Source organism: Pseudonaja textilis, chromosome 5, assembly GCF_049901715.1.
Source record: "Pseudonaja textilis isolate UNSWEBS1 chromosome 5, rPseTex1.2, whole genome shotgun sequence".
Classification (NCBI taxonomy): domain Eukaryota; kingdom Metazoa; phylum Chordata; class Lepidosauria; order Squamata; family Elapidae; genus Pseudonaja; species Pseudonaja textilis.
In genome coordinates this window covers 1,957,815-1,981,716 of record NC_141994.1, presented here as the reverse complement: position 1 = coordinate 1,981,716, position 23,902 = coordinate 1,957,815, and the positions used below count along the sequence as shown (strand labels likewise).

Here is a 23,902-nt window from a genome sequence, read left to right as displayed (position 1 = left end):
TACAGTATATCCCAGTTTTGTCCTTCTCATAGATTGTGTTTGTGCTTGGGCAGGAAGTAGCCTTGGTTGACGAGCACAATTCAGCGCACCATTTAAGTTGCTAAGTGAGGAATCTGTTTTGAGTTTCGCCCCACGTGACGACTTCTCTCCGCATTTGTTCAGGGACTCACTGCGACCGTCATAAATGGGAATGTAAATCACGTCACCCCCACGGGGGATGTTGCAACGGTCGCAAGTGTGGGAAACTGGCCACAAGTCCCTTTTTTCAGTGCCACTGTAACTTCGAATGGTCAGTAAACGAACCACTGTTAAGTCTTGCACTGGTAATGGGGCGAGGCACTCTTTGATGAAGTTGCGTGGGCGTCCAGTTTGTAGATGTTTCAAGCTTAGAATAAGAGTTGGAAGGGACCTTAGAGGTCTTCTAGTCCAACCCCCTGCATTTTCCTGATGTTGGGGGCTGTTGCAATACAAACAACCCAGTGAAGGAATTACCAAGAAAGAACACTCCTGCCAACACGGATGGGGCATATAAAAAAGATATAAGATATATATATATAAAAAGAGAGAGCAAACCCCTCCCTTCTAGCTTTGATGATGTTACCTGGTTGGGTAATGAAACATCTGCAAGAAAACAGTTGAAGCTTAGACAGCACCAAGGTTTCACCCTGAGCTACAAATATTCACTTACGTTTGTATTAATTTCCTATGGGTAGAAATTGCATAAGTTTCAATAACTGTGTATTCTCAAGTGGAGAAATATGGAATAGGAACTGAAATACACAGGAACTTTCATGTATATATATATATATATATATATATATATGCATATTTAAGAAACAGCACAATATATATATATATATATATATATATTGCTGCTGTTTCTCTAAATATATATATATATATATATATATATATATATATATATATATATATATATATATATATATATATATATTGCTGCTGTTTCTCTAAATATGGCACATGCCCTCACATGTGAAGTTTGTGTTTTAGAATCATATAATCACAATTTAAGGACAAGTTCACAACATGGAAGAGCGTAATGCCAAATTATTGCATACAAAAAAATTAAAAAGGTTTAAAATCCAACCGCCAAAGAACACAAGTAGCTCTATCTTCATTCAAAAGGGCCTGTTCCATGTTTGGGATCTTCCAGAAAAACTTATTTCAGATGCGTTCATTCTTTCAAAACTATAAGCACAAGGAAAGGTTCTTATTGCAGAGATGCCTGTTACAATCTCCTTTTAAGACATTTTTATACATAAAACCCAACCAGATTAGAATACAGCTCTTCAGTAAAGGCTTCAGAATCAGAAACATTTACTGGATATGTGCAACTGTTAGCAGGAAGAGGTATTCATATGACCTGTTATCACGATGTATGAATAGTCACATTTTACATTATGATACTGGGAATTAAACACTATTATTGCTTTAGACGAAAAACAACCCTTTTTTTAAAAACAACTTAAGTGGTAGTTAATTTAAAGGTAGCAACCTGATTTAAACACTTTGTTCTCACTTCCCAGTAGCTCAGGCATAAAAGTTAAAAAGTCATCCACTTGCACAAGAGCAATAAAAAAATTAAATATTTATTCAAATAATAAGCTTAAGTTCAGGCTGCAAAGTTGGCAACGTAGCTTTTAAACAATCCACAAAAAAGCGTGCACAAGAATGTAGGCCGAACAAAAATAACTAAGCATCGTACTAGACATCCGGTTTTTAAGAAAAGCAAAAAAAATATAATCACTATACAAAATATAAAATGTATTAAACACTACCATCCACGGAACAGGGTTGTTTTGTTTTGTTTTAAATTGGTTATAGTTTTAAAATTGCTTGTGTGATTATATAGGGAGTTGTAAATGATGATCGAATACCCTTCCGTTGGCAATATTCTGCTGCTTCTCAGCGCACCCTATCCCTGCTGAAGACTTATTTATAGTGTTTATACCATCGATAAAAAGGAAGCGATTATCGGTAATACAAAAGTAAACGTTGTCTGAGCTACAAAGAACACAATTACTCCTTCCTTCGCACTTTGGCCAAGTGCTCTTCGTGCAAACGCAGAACTTGTGTGTTTCTGGTACTACCACGTTATGTCCGAGGCCACAGATTTTCACGGAGAGGACAACTAAAAATCGTACAAATGAAAAGACGGAACGAAGGCGGCAGGCATGCAACCCCTCTTGGCTTCCGGGTTCAACTCCTTGTGCATCAAACACTTTATTGCCTTTTGGAATTTCATTCAAGGCATCCGAAATTAGAGCTATTGATAAATATACATGTAGCCCCCACCCCGAAAAAAAACCCCCCCAAACCCAATTATTTATTTATTTATTTAAAAAAAAAAGAGCACAAAAACTGCATTTGATTACCACGGTGGGCAATGCCTGCGCTACGTGAAAGCACCTTTTAAAAAAAAAGAGCCCGTGTGGCGAGAGATCAATGTCTCTTAAAGATTCAAAATGAATCAACAGTATTGGATAACAATATCGCTCTCAACTCAGAAGCTGCCTCGAGATAGGAGCATCTTCAGTTCATGTAACAGGAAAAAGAAAAGGGAGGGGGAAAAAAAAGGTGTGTTGTGTGTTGTGTGTGTGTGGGGGGAAGGCAAGAGGGTTATATTCACTCGCTCCAACCGACCTAAGGCCACCAGGTTTGCAGACACAATGTGTTTCTTCTCTCTCTTTCTCTCTCTCTCTCTCTCTCTTTTTTACACAGTTCTTTAGGCTGTAAGATGATAAAGGAAATAGATCTATTTTTTGTTTTTGTTTTTTTTTAAAAAAAATGAAACAAAACAAAACAAAACAAAAAACCTATTTCGTCTAGGATTAAGAAGCTGCCCCGGGTGTCGGGTTTACGTTCTGAGTGGCTACTTGGGGCGCGACTTCGATGATCCGAGGCTTGTCTATAATCCTGGCCGTGCGGTTTCCCTTTTCCACAATCCCAATAATCCATGCCTGGTGACCTTCGCCGTATTTTGGAGACTTGATCTCGGCACAGAACCGCGCCGCTTGTTCCCGCGGTAAGCAGATAAGGAGGCCTCCTGCAGAAGGAGAAAGGAAGGGTGGCATTAGCTCCCGTTCGCGGGGTCAAAGCGAAGTTGCCGCCTGGCTTACTCGGAGCTTTAACCGTTCTTTACTAATTAAACTGGTTTGGCCCTCACCCAGAAGTTGTGGCGGGCCCTTTTCTTCCTGCCTTAATCCAAGTGATCGTTTCCAAGGCAGCTTAGAAGAACAGAGTTGGAAGGGACCTTGGAGGTCTTCTAGTCCAACCCCCTGCTTAGGCAGGAAACGTTATACAACTTCAGACAAAGGGTTATCCAATCTCTTCCTATAAACCTCCAGGGACGGAACAGCCAGAACTCCTGGAGGCAATTAATCCACTGATGAATTGTTCTCACTGTCAGGACATTTCTCCTTAGTTCTAGCTGGTTTCTCTCCTCGGTTAGTTTCCACCCCCTCTTTGTACCTGGGATCTCACTGCAGCCTTCTGCGCAATGTTCTCCTTACTAAAGCAACCAGCTCTTGCGCTGAATGCTGCTTTCAGGTGGGGTCCACAGGACGAAGCAGCCAGATGGGGACAAAGTCTCAACAGGGAGATTCCCAAACTTATTTCTATCTATCCGTGACTTGGATCAGGTCTGCAGAGGACTGGGAAAAATGGCTGATATTTGGCAGGACATTACAAACAAGTAATCTAGACAGGCCTTTAGGATTAAAAAGAACAGGGTGGAAGTGAACAGGGAAAACCGTGAAGTGAGCCACCAGGCCAAAGTAGCTGGTAAAAAGGCAAATGCTGCCTTGGGATGGATTAATACAACACGAAGCCCAAATCATTCACAGTATAATTGTTCTGTTCTACTTCTCCCTGATCAAACCCTGTTTGCAATATTAAGCTGGGTTCTGGGGGAAGTGACAAATTGGGAGAAAATCTTGAGAAAGCCACTAAGTTGAGTGGTATAGAATCCAAACCCCATCAGGAAGATACGCAAAAACAAGGCCTACGGTATAATTTAATGCTAATTCCTAATTCATATAATTTAATACAATGAAAATTTATAATTTAAACATTTAATGGCAATGCCAATTCGTCCAGTAAGCACCCAATTCAAAGGAATATAAAGTATCAGCACTGATCATTCTGAAGTGTGGACAATCTACTATTACAGCTTTAAATGCAAAGCAATGTCAACACTCAGAGTCAGAAAAGGCAACAATTAGGAATTTGTTTAGCGGGGCAGAATTTCTGACTTGCACAACATTACTTCTTTTGTGTATATAGCCAAGTGCACATCTGTTAAATGCAGATTTTTTTTTCAGCACAGGTTTCCAATATAGTCTAGTTGTTTGGGTTTATCTGAAGAAAGAGCGCCATCCTCTGACCATTTACAAGAATTTCTAAGGAACCAATTTATAATGACAACTGTGCATCCTGGGATAATGTGTTACACACATTTTCTTTCACAAGTCTTCCATTTGTAACAGCACAAAGGACCTCAAAATTATGAAAATTCAGTTGATCTGAAAGGTGATTACTATTTTTTACGGAGGTATTTTGGAGAACAAGAAATCAGCTTCACTATATAAATTTGATCAATCAATCAATTAAATTCTAGCACTGGAATCAACCAGAATGGCCGGGAACAGAATTGCCAGGACTTTGATAAGGAAGCATCGATAATATTCCAGCTGGTAAGAATCACAAACTGAACTACACACACAAAAGACATTGGAAGCTCTGGCATTTCACTGGCATTCTGGATTGCCTACGGTTCACTTTTATGTATTTATTTTTTAGGTCATCCACACTATCAATTGGGCCTGTTCCTGAGAAGCTTTTGCAAAGAAAACCTGGATATTTTAAAATCTTTTTTCATCAAACAGAAGGTCGAGGAATCGTGTTCAATTTCTTTAATGAGTGATATTATTTTATTTATTTATCTATTTTATGGTATTATTTATCTATTTTGGTCGCAAAGACAGAGTGAGGCCTCTGCCTCCTGACTCTCGCTATTGAACTGAAATGCCAAGGGAATGAAACCTACATGGCAACAGAATGAGGAGAGCTTTTTCTTTGTTAGCTGCCTAGACATTGTATCCCTTTCACCTTTGACCCTATTTAGGAAGCTACAAGGCACCGTTGGGAGGACTGGCATGGCCTGGAGCAGCTGACAGGATGGCTGGATTGCACCGTGAAGGGAACGGCCGTAGGGGCTTCCTATTCCAGGCAGGCATGTTTTCAGAGAGGGGTGATCTCCCCAGGGTCTGCATCTAATGGATCAAATTTCCTACTGTGGAAGACGAGACAGCCGATTCACATCCCTCATACTCCAGGGAGGAGTGTGTTCCTCTTGGAGAGAGATTAAGGGCCGGAGTTGCAGACGTGTATATATATATTTACCTGAAGTTTCTGGACAAGTCCCGTGCATAAGACCAAACATATTCCCACAAGCTTTGCTAACTGCAGCCATTTTGGCAAGGACAGGGAGGTTGTGGATAACGAAGGAGACTTCGTTGCGTTGCTGCTTTGCTAGATTCTGTGCGTGGCCCAGGATGCCGAAGCCTGTGATGTCCGTGGCGGCATGAGCATTGAACGTATGCATGAGCCCTGCGGCTTGAGAGGAGAGAGAGAGAGGGGGAGAGGGTCACGCACCTTCCGAATTCAGCCCGTCCCTCAGAATTAAACCAGAGTTTATAGTGCCAGCTCCCTTCAAATAAAGCTGAAGAAATGGCGCAGGGTCTCCTGCTTGGGCAGGGGGGGTTGGACTAGATGACCTACAAGGTCCCTTCCAACTCTGTTAATCTGCCTGTTAAAGTTAACTAGAATAAAACTTCTTCGGGAGGAAAAAAAAAAACACACATTCCCACATATGAACGATCCATTCCTGATCTCCTTTTGGCAAAATCGTTTGGAAATACTGTCCCATCTCAGAAGATTTATACCTTTTTAAAAAAAATATATATATTCCAATTGCGGTTAAAGAGTGGGATAGGCCTGAATTTTCTGATAATGCATGGCAGATATTTTTTTTTCTTTTTCCTTGCCAAACATTCATTTCCAATTGCAACCTGAGTTGCATTTTCTTCTTCAGAAAACATTACGACCATGCTATATATAAATGGTTTGCTTCTATAGTAACAGATGAGAAAAAAGTGTGTGTGTGTGTGTGAGAGAGAGAGAGAGAGAGAGAGAGAGGGAGGGAGGGGGAGGGAGGGGTGTGGAGAGACAGAGGGAAAGAAAGTGAGTGACTGGCTCCCACCAGGGACTGCTTGAACAAGCCCACACATTTTTCTGGCCTACGTTTTTAGAAATGGCCTGCACCGCTTCTTCCTAAGTTGAAAGGAAGTGGCTGGCCCTAAGACATCCGGCATGAAGCATGAAGGCAGGACTAGAACTCACACCCTCCAGGTTTCTCGGTCCGGAGGCCTCTACAGCTGCACCAATGTGTCTTTCTTCTACAGCTGGAAACATTGTACAGGTAGCCCTGGACTTATGACCATAACAGAGCCCAACATTTCTGTTATTGAGATATTTGTTAAGTGAGTTTTGCTCCCTTTTACGACTTTCCTGGCCAGAGTCATGACATGAATCACGGCCGTTGTTAAGTTTTCCGCACGGTTGTTAAAGTGAATCTGGCTTCCCCGCTGGCTTTGCTTATCAGAAGGGCGACAAAGGGGATCACGGGATCTTGGGACACAGCAATGGTCATAAACATGAACCAGTTGCCGAGCGTCTGAATTTGGATCACGCGATCTGGATGCTGAAACGGTCGTCAAGTGTGAAAAACGGCCCTTCGTCATCTTTTTTTTCCTCCCAGTGCCGTTTTAACTAAGTGAACTGTTGTAAGTCGAGGACTATCTGTACACCATTCCAGAGAGCCACCTTAACCACCTGACTTCCTAGCAATCTAAATAGATCTGTGCCTTGCAGACCCTGTTTTTTCCCCCCGGCCCGGTCGCTGACTGAAATGAACTGGCCACCTGTTCCCTTACCTGTCCTGTTGAGTCTTGCCATGTTCATCATTGCTTCTTGATAGGCAAGTTCCACGTCTTCTTGTGTCACGACCAGCTTGATTTTATTCCATTTTTCTGGCTAAGGCACAGAAGGAAAGAGAAAGGCTACATACAGCTATTTTGGGGTATTTTACTTTATATCTACCTACCTACCTATCCATCCATATGTGTGTGTGTGTATCTGTATATGTATACACACACACACACCAGCCAGTTACTTCTTATCCTTTCCTGATAATCTTAGGACGGGATTTGGCCCTCACTAGCAGCATGCTAGCACAGTCTTCTTACTGAAGGCTCAAGATGTATTTCTTGGTTGCACACCAGTTCAAGCCCATCAATCTGCACACGCAGCTATTATTTGAACAGCATTAAGTGCCGATTCTCCCAACTTGAAGGAATCCTTTGAAGCACTTCCTGTTGCATTTTGATTTTTACTACCTGAACAGCCACGATCAGAACATCCCTTTTGTTTATAAACGGATTCTGCTTCACTGCTTTTTCGGTTTGCTGGGTGAGGACCAAAGACGATAGTATAGGGTCTGCTTGGCTGTGTGTGTGCGGGGTGTGTGTGTGTGTTTTGGACTAGAAGACCTATAAGGTCCCTTCCAACTCTGTCAATCAGCAGCCTCTGAAACAGAGTTTCAGAATGTATTTTATTTCCATGACGAATTTCTAATTGCAAACTAGAAAAACAGGATTATCTTACTGCTTTTCTACACTTCTTCAATAAATTTTGCTTCAAGTACACTAAAAAGTGTTTTTCTGAAACAGATTTCTACACAGTCAATGTACATCCAGAGATTTGTTTTTACAATGACACTTTTATCTCCAGATATTTAATGTATGTGAAAAGAAGATAAACCAACGGAACAGGTTGGTATTAAGTAAATTACATTTAGCCTACTTTGTTCAAAGTTTGGCCTAGCTTAGTCCCAGGTAGGGGCTGCCCCTTTGCTGGGTTTATATTTAAAGTGATTTACTTACAATGTCTAACCACTGATGGACAGCTACAGCTACTTGTGTTCCCAATGGCTTCGTTAACACCAGCACATCTCCCGGGACTGCATTATCTGGCCTAGAAGTAATGAACATATATTATTAAAAAGCACACACCCCATCATTATTTTTCAGTAATTATTCCACCAAAGTTTATTTTAATATTATCCAGAGATCTTATTTAAAATAAAATGAATACAACCAAAAAAGGCACTCATTTAGTCACCATATCTTAAATGAGTACTTTTTTTCATGTATCAAAATATATATAATGAAGATTATTGGTAGATTTTTATCTGAGCCACACTTAATGCTAATATGACAATTTTCCCCTAAAAGGAAATTGTTACTACTTTCAGTGTCTCTTACTTCTATTAAAAAAACAACAACTTCTGGATAAGATTTTGTTGCCTTTATTTTAGACACTAAAAATAAGACAGATTTTCAGAGCTCGGATTTTAATAGCTGGAATCATTAAATGATTTACAGTCACACTGGTTTTCCAACTTGGACGAAATAGATCAGTTTCCTACATGGGGCTCATCAGTGAACACATAAAAACTCAATATAACCCCATATATTGTAGAACTGCTACCACAATGAGTTCTAAAGTTATCTGAATCTGCAATGTGATTTTTTTTGTTTTATTTACAGCATTATTTTAATTTAAACACTGAATACTGCAAATCATAGTTGATTATTTGGCATCAAGTGTGAGCCTGACCAAGTGTAACTTTTTAAATAAGTCATGATTAAGCCAATTATGGCTTTGCAAGGTGAATCTTAATACATTTGTAAAGCTTCACCAGGAAAACATGCATTGTTGTTAACATCTCCAGTCCAGAGCCAAAGGCAAGCATTTAATTTCCTTAAATTGAACAACACATAAAAGAAACAATTCAGAATTTTAGAAGTAGCTACCTCTTTTAACACTTTCAGCACCTTTTCCTTGGCATAAAATGCTCCAACTTACATTATAAACTCATTAGGCTGACAGACAGTTGTGGCCACTCCTCCTAAAACAATCCAAGGGTTTAATACTGTTTGACCACCAGTCACTGATGTTCCTGCCTCTTCTGCAGCATCTTTAAATCCTTGGATAATTAGAGGCATGATTTTATCTCTTTCCTTCAGACAAAGACATGAAAACAAAAGTAGGAAAAATCAATTGCCTAGTCAAGCATCCACTGAATACATAAACAGCTTACAAGCCACCCCAGAGAAATTCATAATTCCACAACTGTTAAAAGTTGAATCATCCCCTCACACCTGCGTATGTACATGTAGAAACAGTCTACTAACAGAAACTTATTACTTCCTTGAACCCCTGTAAAGTTAAAAGAGCGGGATATCAGTAAGGTCCACTCAAAATGTTGGATGAGGCCCAGTTCTCACAAACTACATAAGAACAGCCAAGTTTGGTAAATTCTTCCTTATAGCAAAGCAACTTCCCCCAGGTTTTTTGACCGGTTTGGTGGAGGGTGGTTTTTCCACGGACCGTATGTGTGTGTGGTTTTACACGCTGCCTGGATCCTGCACATGTGTGGATGGAGCTTCGCTCACTTGTGCGCTGTGGTGCCGGTGCGTGGTCTGGGGTCGGGTGCCCCTTTAGTAAAGCACCTCACAGGGTTTCCAAACAGTTCAACAGAGTTTGGAGAAACGTTTTATTTGGAAATTGCAAGGGAATCTGGCAAAAATGTGCAACGAACCTTTTAGTTATTTTATTCCAGCTGGATTGAAGCTAGTTCTCCAACTGAAAAAAATTCTCATGAATAAGCAAACCATATTATGGCTTAGGAGAGCTAACCAGAGTAGAGCTTTAATGATGAGTTATCCTTAGAGAGTTTGTGCAACAAACTTGGTAAAATGCACAGTGGTTTACTGGAGTGTCTGATCCCAACTCCTGTTGCAACTTTCTAGCATAAGTTACTAGAAATGTTAGCAAAAGATGAGATGATTGTTGACTCAATTATTTCAAACTTTCTTGTGCGACTTCCCCCCAAATTCAATGAGAAATCATGAAAATATCTTTTGGTTTAATTCAGATCTAGAACTTAAATGAAATAACAGGCATTAGAGTAAACACCCTTACAAGGTATTTGATTATCAGTTCTGAAAAATATGTAGTGAATTGTTAAAATTGTAAGGGTCTGTTTTGCCTTTCATGATTTTGAACTGTTTAAATATAACGATCACACCAAAATCGATACTTTCAGTCATTTTTAGAATTTTCAAGGACGGTAATGTAAGCAAGAGCAACTAATAATCGAAAGAGCAGAGGTGGACAATTGGCAGATTTAGGATTATAGATGCTTGAAATACCATTTATTGGTATTGTTCAGATCAATGTTAATTTATAGGTACACAGAATAACATATTCGAATTTCTGATCATCACAATTAAAGGAACTTACCCTGTCTGTCATTTTATTACTGATACCAAGAAGCATCAACATATTGTCACATTCGGTGACTCCCATGGCATAGAGATCACTAAGGACATTGGCACATGCGATGCGTCCCTGGAAAAAACAACACACACAATTCTCATTGAACTGCTGTTTTAAGGTTTAACTTCCTTCCCAAGCTAATCTTCAAAAGAGACTGGGTGAGGCCAAGAAATCTACCAACCGAAATTTGAGGGGGGCAGATGGAAAAAGCAACTGTAATGAATGAAAGAAATAACAGGACTGCTGTTACTATTGCATTTAGCTCTGTTGCATATTGAGCAGACTAACCAATGCACCAAACAGAAATTCTTTGTATATTATCTTTCACTGGATAAAGTAGTACATTCTGATTTTTAAAAAATTGTTAAAACCTTTCTCTCTGAGTTTAGATGAACACAGTAGAATATTACTGAATTCCTTACACAGCCGTACCTCGGTGCTCATCATTAACATGTTCCGGGATGAGTACCAAAAACAGTGAGTACCAAACAATTTTTCCCATAAGGAATAATGAAGTGTGATTCATAAGGCAGCTGACAGCAACAAGTTCTAGTTTTGTGTGTTGACAAACAATGAGTACTGGGACAAATTTTTCACATAAAAATGCATTGAGTACCAAGGTAGCACCGTGTAAGGCCTTCATTCATTTACTTAGAGTAGAAATAATATAAATGCTCAAACCAAGATCAGTCTCCACCTGGGGGGAGGGGGGGGTTGGGTTTCTTCAAAGGCCTGGTCATTCCAGACAAAACTGAGAAAGACTAAATAAACCAAAGCCAGGTGAAATCGATAGTCTGACATCCATCCCCGTTCCTCCAAAGTTCTTATTTGACAAAAAGGCGACCAACGTTTTAAGATACCATACCATCATATAGGGGTCGTCCACAATGGGATAAATGTAGTCTGTTGTCTGGACCAAAGACAGACCTCCGTGTCTCAAAGGAATAACGCAAGTATCCATGCCAATTCCTGCAATAAAAGTAACTCACTTTATTTTTCAGGATATTGGGCTGTTCTTCTAATTGCCTATTTCTACATATTCCGAGCAGACAAGGTGATCCAAACGGTGAATATCCTACCCTAGGGAGACTATGAAAACACTGAATGGTAGTTCGGTGTTTCTTTTCTCATTGGTGCGGCCGCATTCTTCAACGCTGTCTTCCCAGGGACTCTTCACAGAAAGAGTCTAATGTGCACTAGGCTACATAATGATTGTACAGGTAGTCCTTGACTTACGACCACCATCGAGCCCAAAATTTATGTTGCTAAGCGAAATACTTGAGTTTTGCTCCGTTTTGTGACCTTTCTTGCCACATTTGCAGTCGTTCAATTAGTAACGCGGTTGCCAAGTGAATCTGGCTTCCCCATTGAAGGGGTCGCAAAAGGGGATCACATCTGAAACCTAAGAAATCATTATAACCAGTAAAAGGTTTCTTACCCAATCTTGGCATAACAGCCCCCAAAAACTGTTCATCTTCTTGGAAATGATTTTCTTGTAAAGATTCGAGCAATTTCTGCAAAATGTCCTGAGGCACTTTACAGCCGGTGCCTTTAAGTTCCGTGAAACGGGTTAACCGAAAACTTTTGTCAAGTTCGTAGCTTTCTGGATTAAAGGACTCTCGAACAGACATGATTCTCACACGGTTAGTAACGGCAGATTTTCTTTTTCTTTATGAAATAGGTTCGACTTGTTATCCTAGGATTAAAAAAAAAATACAAACATATAGCATAAAAGTTGTCTTTCATACAGTCGCATACTCTACCTAAAAATGTGGTCTCCCAACTGTTTTTGTATAGAAAATACATCAAAATTCTTTGTGAAACGGCCTATTAGATTTCATTTCGGCTGCTAAATTGTAAAGTGACAATCCAGCAGAGTTAAATCCCAATGAAACAACTGTGATCTTACTAAATGTAATTACAAACTGATTTTTGTTTTTAATCTTCGCATTTGTAGTACACTACATATAATTTAGAAATAAAAGGCCATATTAACTCTTTGAAACTCCTTATGAACACCAAAATGCAATGCCTATTCAAGCAGTAGGCATTTTACTTTTCAGTTAGCCTCTACTCCTTTTGTAGATGTTAATCCATGCCAAACTGTGATGATTGAAATGAATTGTTGAGAACACTCCAAATACAGACCAAGACCAATACAATTTAACTTAGTGCATGAATGTGGAATTATCAAGGGTTGACAAGGAGAAGAGCAATGAAGTCACAGACAAATGAATTATTGATGGACACATCAGAATAATTCAGAAGCCTTATGAAGATATTTTGTTAAAACATAGAAACAAAAACAGCTTTAAAGAAGATAAACAAAGGTTCAAAACTTGGTAAATCTTGCATTTAATTCACACCAGCAGTTGAGGAACCAGCCATACATTGTTTTTGGTTGTTTCTTTAAAACATTCCTGGTAACGTTCTGTCTCCGTGGTAAGGACCACATCTATCATATTCGCTTCTCCATTCACACTGAGAATGCTCCATCAGTAACATTTGGTTTTGCCTAAAGTAAGTTTCAACTGGTTTGCCTGACATATATATCCAGAATTTCAGTCATCTTTTCACCATCTTTTTTTGGTTTTTCATTGCCTACTTGGAATTAGAAATAATTTGTACAATGATGGCATTTTAGTCCAAGCTTCTGGATTATTTCTTCCAGCAGTTTAAGTGAAATAAAGAATGCCCCGAAGGATGCCAATCATGTCAATTTAGGATCTATACCATCTATCAGTAGGACTCAATAATTTGCTACCCTAAACTTAAGACAAGAAGATAAGCTGGAATGGATCCACTGAATCCTAGAAAATCAATCCTCTTCAAGACTGTCTGAAAAATGACAGCTACCAGATGATTCTAGACCTTGATGTCAAACAATATAGTGGCTACACCCATTACTTGAAACTAGGGCATTGGATGTGAACCATTTTGCAGAACATTCTGTAACGGTAAAGGCCAAACAGGTTTCCAAAACTGGAATGTTGACCCAATGGGCCAGCAATAAACTATTTGGAAAACTATCGGTCAACCTGTACATCAAATGGGGGAGCAAATACACTTTTCTTGCCACATTCTTGGTGATAGTGCTATGTGCTAACTGCCTCTTCAGCTTGATTATATTTGTTAGATCATCGTTTTATCTGCCTTGCTGGCTAGCCAATTCTGTTATTCAGAAGGGGAAATAGTGGCTTCTCCTTCTTTTCCTAAATTGTTAAAAAAAAGGAGGGGGAAAGTGAGTTATCGGCTACAAACATGGTTGACACATCATTCAAAAATGCCATTAAATTGGGTCAGTCTTTAGTTCCTTCCTTTTTCTGACACTGGATAACCATGGAATTTCATAGATATGTGAGAACCGTGGCAGACTGCTTTGTGACCAGGGTTCACGGTTTGTCTGCTTTCTTCTCTCCCCCTCTCCCCTCCATCTTTTGTCTCAGGATAGTTAGCATATTTTATTTAATCCGCCCATACCCAAAATACTGACCAATCCATTTTCTATTTTGAATGCAAATGACTGCTTCTCCATGGTTTGTGGATGAACCCAATTTACTAAACATAAACAGTAAATTGGCTAGTGAATAAGCTACAATAGGCTGCATTCACTCAATTCATTAAACCTGGGATGGACAACTTTCTTATGGTTAATGGATGCAGTTAAAATGGAACAATGAGCAGGTTTGGCGATTTTTAAAGGGGTGAAAGGATCAATTTCATCCCTTAATTCACACCAAACACCAAAAAATGCAAATACTTTGATTCTATTTATTTTAGAGGTAGATTGGAGTCCACACAACGCTGCAGATTCCTCCCCCCCTTAATTTTGATATTCTATGTTGTGAGCTCTGCCAGTGTGTGGATAAAATAAGTGTGTACTGCTGCTTTTGGATACTGTTTATTCAATCATTGTTAAGTCTGAACGCTTAAGTTAACAATTCCCTTTACTGTAGTGAGTTGTAGTAAAATATTTGAAATAATTAATCCCTATTCATCCATTAGAAACCACTATCACCCAAACGTTGAGTCCCCAATGCATGTATTTTGCTGCTAGGGTTATGGTTGTGAAAAGATCCTTTGTGAGTTTAGAGAACCAGAGGAACAGAGAATACCCAGGGAAAACAATGAACATGAACAGCCAAGTATGACTGCTTCAGACAGGGCCACAAGTAATATCTAACTGGAGCCTGTATCAAGACTGGTATTGATGTCTCCCCTGGATAAAACTGTTCCAGAGCATCACAAACTCTGGAAACACTACTCAGTTATGGGTACCTGGTCAAGTATTTAATAGATGTAACTCTATTGCAAATTAAAAGTCTGAATGAACATTACACTGCAGATTAGTTATGGCAATCGATAAGTTACTATTTTGTGTTAGTAACTGCTTAAGTGAACAATTTGTTTCATTCCACAATCCAAAGGGGAAAACATTTTTCTAGTTTACAGAAAACACAACATCGTTACTTTCTGGTTTGCTAAAGTAGCTCACATAAATAGGTATTCGTATAAATAAGTCATTAGTTGAACATCAAAATAATCTCCCAATACTTGTGAATTTAGTAATCACATACTTTAATTAAATTCAATTAAAACTCCTTCCAATAAATGTCAGAGTTGTAAAATACTTGAAATCCCAATCACAGAAACGTTTAGGAGAAAATGTTACTGAGTTGCACCCGGTAAATCGGTAAATGGAATACAATCAAAATACTTCAATGAAGGAAGTGATACTTGTAATTAAAACTGTATGAATATGAATTTAAAGTGAGAGCTTAATACATTTTAAGAGGCCAGTTAAATATCAAAGAGACAATTACATAAAAGTTTACATTCAGCTGGATCATGCCACAGTACAGCTGAAGTTTTAAATATCTCAAGACTAATAAACAAGGAGCAATATTTTAACAATTTTCTTCTCTTTCCCAGATGAGGCACCACCATTCCTTTACAAAACACTCTAGATAAGGAAGCTCTTCATGACCAGAGGCCCTGTAGACAGAGAGTAACGGGGCTTCTAGGCATTATACACGGGCAATATTACATACAAACACTTCAGGAATGTAACAAAATTTGGGTGAGATGACTACAGAATTCCAAGTGTGTCATCCTGGCTCTCAGTTGATGGGTGGACACAAACACAGAGCTTACATAATACTTTTGGCTAAAATGTACATTAGAGGGACCCCAAGCGACTGAGAGAACCCAGCAAACCAGGCCCCAAAGCTGCCTTTTCCCCCCAAAGGCAATGGGATTTTCTTGTTTCTTTTTCCTCGAAAATGTTTTGCTTTTCAGCCAAGAAGCTTCTTCAGTTCAGTTCAGTTCAATAAATTGGGAAGCCCACGGAGATTCTCAATCATCCAAGTCATGATTGTGCCAAAGGTGCTTTTTTCCAAAAGGCAACTGGACTTTGCTTTGCTTTCTTTGAAAACAGAAGTTTAGAACTGAAGAAGCTTCTAAAGTAAAACATTTTCCAGGGAAAAAAGAACCCAAAAACGTCCAATACAGAGAGTCCTCAACTCATGACCACAATTGAGCCCCAAATTTCTGTTGCTAAGTGAGACATTTGTTAACTGAATTCCGCCCCATGTTACCACCTTTCTTGCCACAGTTAAGGGAAATCGCTGCAGTTCTTAAGTGAGTCACACGGTTGTTAAGTGAATCTGGCTTCCCCATTGCTTGCCAGGTCGCAAAGGGGGATCAATGACTCGTGGACACGGCGACCGTCATAAATATGCATCAGTTGCCAAGTGGTTGAGTTGCTCTTACGTGACCATGGGGATGCTGCCATGTTTCTGTGAAAAACTATCCCGAGTCCCTTCTTTCAGTGCCCTTGTCTCTTTGAATGGTCACTAAACAAACTGCTGTAAAACAAGGACTGCCTCCATTCACAAGAAAATCCAGTTGCCTTTTGGGAAAAAAACACCTTTGGGACAACCATGACTTTTGACGACTGAGGCTCCCCATAGGCATCCCAACTGACTGAATTGAAGTGAACTGAAGACGCTTCTTGGCTGAAAAACAAAACCTTTTCAAGGAAGAAGAAGAAAGCCCGGGCAAAAAAGTCCATTTGCCTTTTGGAAGAAAAGCACAATAGAATAGAATAGAATAGAATAGAATGCAGAATAGGAATAGCAGAGTTGGAAGGGACCTGGGGGGGTCATCTAGTCCAACCCCCCCCCCCACTCTCCGCGCAACCTTTGAGACACCAGGACATGGATGCCCGAGACTCTCTATAGACCAGGCAAAGCCGGGTTCTTCTGGTCATTGATTATGGGTCTGGTTCTTCTGGTGTTCCCACGACCCGCTTAATCCGGAGTCGCTCCGAAGCAAGAGCCAGGCGGGAAGTCCTTGCCCTGCCTTTGGCGGAAGCGGGAAGCCCAGCAGCCCCGGCCGCCAGGACCCCAACCGAGGGCGGCAGAAGCCCCTTCCATCCACTCCCTCCCTCCCGCCCGCCCGCCCTCCATCCACCGCCTTCTCAGCGTCGCCAGCGAGCCGGATCGTCCCATTTCTTCCCAACTCGGGCGGGGGAAGGGGCGGGGCTTCGACCCTCGCTCCTCCTCCCCCCGAGGGGCGTGGCCGCGGCGGAGAAAGAGCGGCGCGAGCCAAGTTAAGGCTCGCGCTCCGGGCGTTCCAGGCGCACAGCGCACGCGCGAGGCCTCCCGCTCACCTACCCCCCCCCCGTCGGGGAGGGAGTGGGGGGGAAAAGGAAAGATGTCGGCGGGCGGAAAGATTAACCTCTTCCCCTCCGGAGGCGGCCAAGATTTTTTTTTTTTTTAAAGGAGCACCTTCTTTAAGGGGCCCCTCCGGGCTTTCCTCACACGCCCCCTCCGGCTTCTTCCCGCGCGCTTTCCCCCACATACCCTGGGGGGCGCGTTCCACTTTAAGCGCACCTCCCTCCTCTCTCTCTGACCCACCCACCCCTTCGCGGCCTTCTCCTTACCGCGTCTCGGCTGCTCTCCCGCCCGCCGACGGGACTCCCGCGCCGCTCCGGCTTGCCCCACTCCGTCCCACAATGCACCGGGGCGCCTGGCCGGCCCCGGCTCGCGCTCGCCCTCTCCCCTCAGCGCCGCCTCAGTTGCAGGAGGAGGAGGGGGGAAAGAGAGAGAGAGAGGCGAGAGAGGAGAGACGTGTCGGGCACGAGGGGGTTAATCTTCCCCGCCTCCTTCCCCTCCTTCAAACGGCCGAGGGAGGGGGAGCAGAGACTAACGGCTGCGCCCAAGTGCCGCCTCGGAAGGGGGAGGGAGGGGGAGGGTGCCGCCCCCCCTCCCTGCGCACGCGCACGCACGCCGGGACGCCCACGCGCGGGGGAACACCCCCCCCAGAGCGCCTGTGTACGAAAAAGGCGGGAAACGCTGAGGCGGCTCGAGCTTGGGAAGGGCGGGGCGGGGCAAAGGCGGTCGCCTCAGGGGAGACGTTCTCTTCACACACGCACGCACACAAGCCCCGCCCACTTTTTGCGGGGTTGGGAGGCCCCCAGGTGATCATGGGCTTCTAATTGCAACTAAGGGTGGGAAATGAGCGTGATAAAAAAATAACAATAACAGCAATAAAAATAATAATACAGGCTTCCCACCATGATTGGGAGCCCCGAATTTATGTCACTAAGCGAGACACATTTCTTTTTTGCACCATTTTACAACTTTCCTTGCAGCAGTTAAGTGAATTGTTGGGGGTTAAGTTAGTGACGTGTGAACCTGGCTTCCCTGTTGGCTCTGCTTGTCAGAAGGTTGCAAGGGGGGGGAAATCACATGACCGGTCATAAATAGGAATCAATGGGAGGGAAGTGCTGCAACTGTCATAAGTGTGAAAAATGGTCATAGGTCACTTTTTTGGCGTCCTCCCTCCCCTCCGAGGCTGTTGTAAGTCACAGGTCAGCAGGTCACTAAACTGTTGTAAGTGGAGACTAAGAAAAGGAAAGGAAGAAGGAAAGAGATGGGAAAGAAGGAAATGGGGAAGGAAGGAAGGAAGGTGAGAGGTCTGGAGATGAGAAATGATGGATAGATGAAGGAAGGAAGGAAGGCATGTAGATGACAGATGAGAGCGATGATAGATGGATAGAGAAAAGGACGGAAAGGAGATATATATAGAGATGAGAGAAGACACAAAGACGATAGATGATGAATGGAGGAAGGAAGATGATAGGTATGGAGATGAGAGATGATGGATAGATAGAAAAAGAAATGAAGGAAGGTAGGTATGGAGATGACAGATGAGAGGGATGATAGATTGATAGAGAAAAGGAAGGAAGGAAAAGATAGGTATGGAGATGTGAGGAAGGAAGGAAGGAAGGTATGCAGATAATGGATGAGAGCGGGATGATGGATAGAGAAAAGGAAGGAAAAGGTAATGGAGATGAGCAAGATGAGATGATGGATACTTAGAGAAATGAAGGAAGGAAGGTATATAGATGATAGATGAGAGGGATGATGGATAGATAGAGAAAAAGGAAGGAAAAGATAGGTTGAGAGATGAGAGAGAAAGATGATAGATGATGGACAGAGGAAGTAAGGAAGTTATGGAGATGAGAGGGATGATAGATGGATAGAGGAAGGAAGGAAGGAAGATGATAGTAGTTATGGAGATGAGAGATATAGGTGAAAGAAAAAGAAAGGAAAGAAAAGAAAGAAAGAAAAGAAAGAGAAAAGGAGCAAGCACTAGCATGATATGCCCACGCAGGAGACGTTAGAGTCCAGCTGGATTTGAAAGGGACCTCAAACTTCACTAAACCTAACCTACCTGTCTGCAGCCGCTTGAGGTCAGGCAAATCAGCCTTCCCACCCATTTTTTCCTCTTGGCTTCCTTGGGCAGAATTCTTCTAAGCATGTGCAGAGGGCTTCTGCATGGCAAACCCAGAATGACCGGCTCTCAGTGCACCCATGTGTAACGCGCTTCCAGACTGAGAGAGACAGGCTGGCTGACCTCATTTGCTGGCAGTTCAGGCAGAATCCTTTGAAGAGCGCTCACGGAACAACCCTTTAAAAAATAGGCGGGTTTGCCAAGAATCTTGGCCTGTTGGCGGAGCACGTTTCCTCTCAAAGTAGGCAAAGAAGAAGGGGAAAAGGAAACCAAAGCAAAAATACTGCTTGTAATTTGCACAATGCAGCTCTGGGACTCTCAAATGCAGATTTTTTTTAGCCTTGCCAAATTGCAAGGGCCCAGCCAGACTGACAGCCGAATGTCCGTCATTCAGCAAATCACATTTAGTGCAATGTTTGCAGCTAGTCTGGATAACATGCAAATGACAATCTCGAAAATTTCATTGCTAAGTAAGGTGTTCGTTAAGTGAGTTTGGCCCCTTTTACGACCTTTCTTGCCACAGTTGTTAAGTGGATCACTGTAAGTTGACAACTTAGTAACCTGGTTGTTAAGGGAATCTGTATTCCCCTTCAAATTTGCTTGTCAGAAGGTCACAAATGACGATCACAGGACCCAGGGAGACAACAACGGTCATAAATACGACTCTGTTGCCAAGCATCTGAATTTTGATCACGTGACCGTGGGAAATACTGCAGCGGTCGTAACTGTGAAAAATGGCCATATGTCTCTTTTTTCAGTGCTGTAACTTTGAATGGTCACTAATTGAACCATGGTAAGTTGAGGACCACTTGTAATTGGGTGGTTTTGGGCCACTCACTTTCAGTCCTGGCAGGATTCCTGTTTGCAAAGGGGCGATCCCAAAGTAATCTTCCACAGCTCTTATAGATGAGTTAGTAAATCTATCCCTCAAACCAATAAGTATATCCTGAGTAATCTTAACAAAACCAGAACTGATGCAGCGAAGAAAAATATGCCAGGATAATTTTCTTCCTTTTAAATATGTGACTCTAAATGTTTGACAAGTTGCTTTTTTTAAAAGGTCCCCAGAGCTTACTCATTGATTTCCCAGACTCCAAAAGATGGCCTGCATTTATGTTAAAAATAATACCAAATTAAGTAGCACGGCACGTACATTCTCGTTTTTCTTCCCTTGTCTTTCTATTTTGGCCACTGTTCAGAAAGTTTGCATCCTGGCCAAGGCATGGAATAAATTACGACAGGATCCTGCTTGTGGCCATATTGTTGAATTCAAAGGCTCTTAGCTATTCTTAGTTTGGATTTGACTTTGTGTATTGTAGGAACCTCAGCTAACCATGATACAGTTATGCTTAATGCAATATTGTGAGCCCAGTTTCAAGGAATCCAGTGACCATTTTTTTCCTGACTAGGGTGTCTCAGGTTTTCTATTAAAATATGTACTAAGGGGCTGGATTGTAGCTAACTCAGACTTGACGGGAGCCAACTTCTAGATTGCATTATGGAGCTAGCTGTTGGTAACATTTTGAGCTGATGGATCATCAAATCAGTGTCAGCTCGTAACACCCACGTATAGATAGTCCTTGATTTACAGCGTTATCCTCTGCATCTTTGAACTTTTATTTAAATATCAGAACAGGTTTTGTTGACTTCTGGACTGGACTTTAATTCAATCTTTCCTACCGAATTTGCCATAAGTGCCGATGCTTGTTCTCAGCCTCAGACTGTTGACTTCACCTTTTGCCGTCTGAAATTCCAGACAGGACAAAAATTTAGAGTCACCGAGGCTTAAGGTGGGGTGTTTAATCTTTAACTTGGCCTTTTCAAATAATATTTTTAAAAAAAACATCAGATCAGCCACCACAAATATTAGGATTTGGGACCCCTCCATATTTGATTCATGGAACAGTCCTAAGTAATTACTTGAGCGAGATATGAAATTCTTGAGCAAATTTTCTGTGTTTTGTCAGTTCTAGCTCCACTGAGGACCATTCTTTTGTCAAGCAGGTTTTTGGGTCAAGTTGAACATTGTTTTGGATGATCCATCCATGGGATGGCAGAGTTAGGAAATTATTTCTTAAAAGTTACTCTTTAAATTGAAAAGATGACAAGGTCTCCCGCTAAGGAGACAGATGTGAAAAAGAATCCAATTTTAAAAAATACTTGTTTCCCTCTCTTGTGCTTGGTTTTTACTGTGACAAAATGAGCATTGCAGACCCTGGTACATCTCACACATCCATTTTCACACTTACGACCATTGCATCATTCTCGAGGTTACGTGATCAAAATTTAGATGCTTGGCAACTGACTCGTATTTATGACGGTTGCAGCATCCTGGAGTAATCCCCTTCTGACAACCAAAGTCAATGGGGAAGCCAGTTTCACTTAACAACTGTGTGCCTAACTTAACATCCACAGCGATTCAGTTAACAACAAATGGTTGTAAAATGAGGCAAAACCCACTGAAAAAATGTCTCACTTAACAGCATAAATCCTTTTAAGTCGAGGATTATTTGTATGTTGTTCTGTTATGGAATGATTTTTCCAGTGTTTTCTACACCGTTTACCTATTTTCAGCACTGTTATTATTTCCATGGGAGAATTACATAAACCTCAAGCATTTTTGTTTCCAATCTTAAGCAACGCAAGCAAAAACCCCTTTTTGCAGCCCTTGACAGGGCTGCCAAGTTAAAACCCTCCTGAACAACTAAAACAAAGCCTCCTTGATTGGATTTATGCTAATGGGTCTGCTGTAGGCATTTCTAATTCTTTTCCACGTCCTTTCAGAATTGCCTGGGAGTATTCCTGAGGAGACCATTACAGGTAGAATGAATGCATCGCAGGTCAGGTGCCACAAGATGGCATTAGCTGAGGGCCCATTTGCCATCAGGAGGAGCTGCAGCAAAGGCCTTATTAGAGAAGAGAAAAATTGGCTGCTCTTTCATTTGCAGACAGGGAAGAATTTCCTAGGATCAGATTTATTTTGACACTGGGTGAAGAAAAAATGGAGGGGAAACTCTTTTCTTTCCAACAAATACCTGCTTTGTGCTTGGGCCAATTCTAAGTGACACTGCTAAACTCCCGGAGAATGTAGAACAGAACAGAATAGAATCATATGGCCTCAGAACATGACGCATGGTCCTCAACTTATGACCACAATTGAGTCCAAAATTTATGTTGCTAAGCAAGACAGTTGTTAAATGAGTATTGACCCAGGCTACTCTGCAAACCACTTAGGGCTGTAAAGCACTGAGAAGCGGTATATATATATATATAAGTCCTAAGGGCTGTGGCTGTGGATATTGAACCGCTGTTAAACGAACGGCATCTAATTACCTGTGCTTCAAATTCTGCCGTTGCGATTAATGCTTCTCTTTTCCTTAGATCACTTTGTATTCTTTCAGTAACTTGTAAGTTCATAAATTGTGGCTCCCAATTTGTCTTATGTTAATCTCCCCTGTGGATCCTGCCAATATATATATGTATGTTCTAAACCCTTTACATTGGTATTCTCCGAATAACTCTTTTCCGGTTGTCTCATTTGCTGTGATTACAGATGGAGCAGGGAGACTAGTTTTCTGTAATTGATTTTCTGAGGTTAATTTATATAGAACAAAGCTGCTGTGTGCCCACCGTTGTAACTGATCCTGAGTTACTAACTGCACAAGAAGCAGACACCTGGAGCAACAGAGGAGTGGGCTTGCTGAGTAATACCCACCCACCCGCCGCCGCCTTTGAACACACAAAGTGGGCGTTGTGTTTTCCCTGTGAGTTTTAATGCCGCCCTTCTGTCTCACCTTATTTTGTACTGCTGTTGTTTCTGTGGCCAACCCATAACGTCTCCCAGGCATCCACAGAAGCGTCAAGCCAAGAGAAAAACAAGGAAACGCTGGCAGCAAATAAGACAAAGGAAATGGATATTGGCTTAAGACTTAGCAGGTCTGGTTGCAGGATTCAGGATTATCCCCGGATGGAAGTAAAGCACAGAAGAGTTTTAGGTCTCCTGGCTGCAGGAGTCTCGAAAAGAGGAAGGAAAGTTACGGAGGAAGCTAGTTTTGGAGGCTCAGGCAGTTTTGCAGCATTGATCCAGGCGGGAACGCAAAACTTGAGCATGTGGAAGCCTTATTCCTGTTCTCAGATGAGTCGCTGCTTCTCTTCTTCCCCATTCTGGGTGAGAATAACTCCTCTTGCGTTCTCTTGAAGCTTCCCCAAGGGAAGGGCGGTCTGGCCAAACGGCGATTTTAAGACAATTTTAAGACAGGAGGTGTCGTAGCTGGCATTACCAGGTGACATTACAAACCGGTTGGTCCACTAATGGCCACGTTGCGATGCTCAGGGCGCACTGCCTGCCAAACCGGTTTCTAATCCTCACGGTCCTCTCCGCATTAACTCTGCTTGCTGGCTGCTTGCTGGCTTTTCTCCTCCTCTGCGGGCGTTCTTTTTCTCCCATGTATTCCTGATACAATAACAGATAATCAGAGTCGGAAGGGACCTTGTAGATCATCTAGTCCAACCCCCCACCCAAGCGGGAGACCCTGCGTCATTTCTGACAGATGGGAGTCCAATCTCTTCTTGAAAGTCTCAAGTGGTGGCACAGTTCCTGATTCTGCTCTTGATT

The 23,902-nt window shown here is 41.8% G+C and overlaps 1 protein-coding gene across 2 annotated transcripts; it reads right to left on the bottom strand.

The window, feature by feature from the left end:
* Positions 1 to 1,594: 1,594 nt before the first annotated feature.
* Positions 1,595 to 23,902, bottom strand: SEPHS1 (selenophosphate synthetase 1). 2 transcript variants are annotated; one of them, XM_087933977.1, is made up of 9 exons: positions 23,082 to 23,902; positions 11,924 to 12,181; positions 11,351 to 11,454; positions 10,450 to 10,557; positions 9,010 to 9,164; positions 8,025 to 8,115; positions 7,017 to 7,116; positions 5,425 to 5,637; positions 1,595 to 3,067 (listed from the first exon to the last, which is right to left on the bottom strand). In XM_087933977.1, the coding sequence occupies exons 2-9, from the start codon at positions 12,114 to 12,116 to the stop codon at positions 2,853 to 2,855; spliced, it is 1,179 nt and encodes a 392-aa protein (XP_087790103.1). In that variant the 5' UTR covers positions 12,117 to 12,181; positions 23,082 to 23,902; the 3' UTR covers positions 1,595 to 2,852. The 2 variants fall into 2 exon arrangements, with proteins under 2 accessions (XP_087790103.1, XP_026568860.1); XM_026713075.2 differs by lacking the exon at positions 23,082 to 23,902 and adding an exon at positions 17,432 to 17,779.

Coding starts and splice junctions, on each gene's coding strand:
- SEPHS1 (XM_087933977.1), bottom strand. CDS start 12,116: ATGTCTGTTCGAGAGTCCTTTAATCCAGAAAGCTACGAACTTGACAAA. Junction 11,455..11,923: donor GGCTGTTATGCCAAGATTGG/GTAAGAAACCTT, acceptor CTTTTATTGCAG/GAATTGGCATGGATACTTGC. Junction 9,165..10,449: donor GTAATAAAATGACAGACAGG/GTAAGTTCCTTT, acceptor CTTTGTCTGAAG/GAAAGAGATAAAATCATGCC.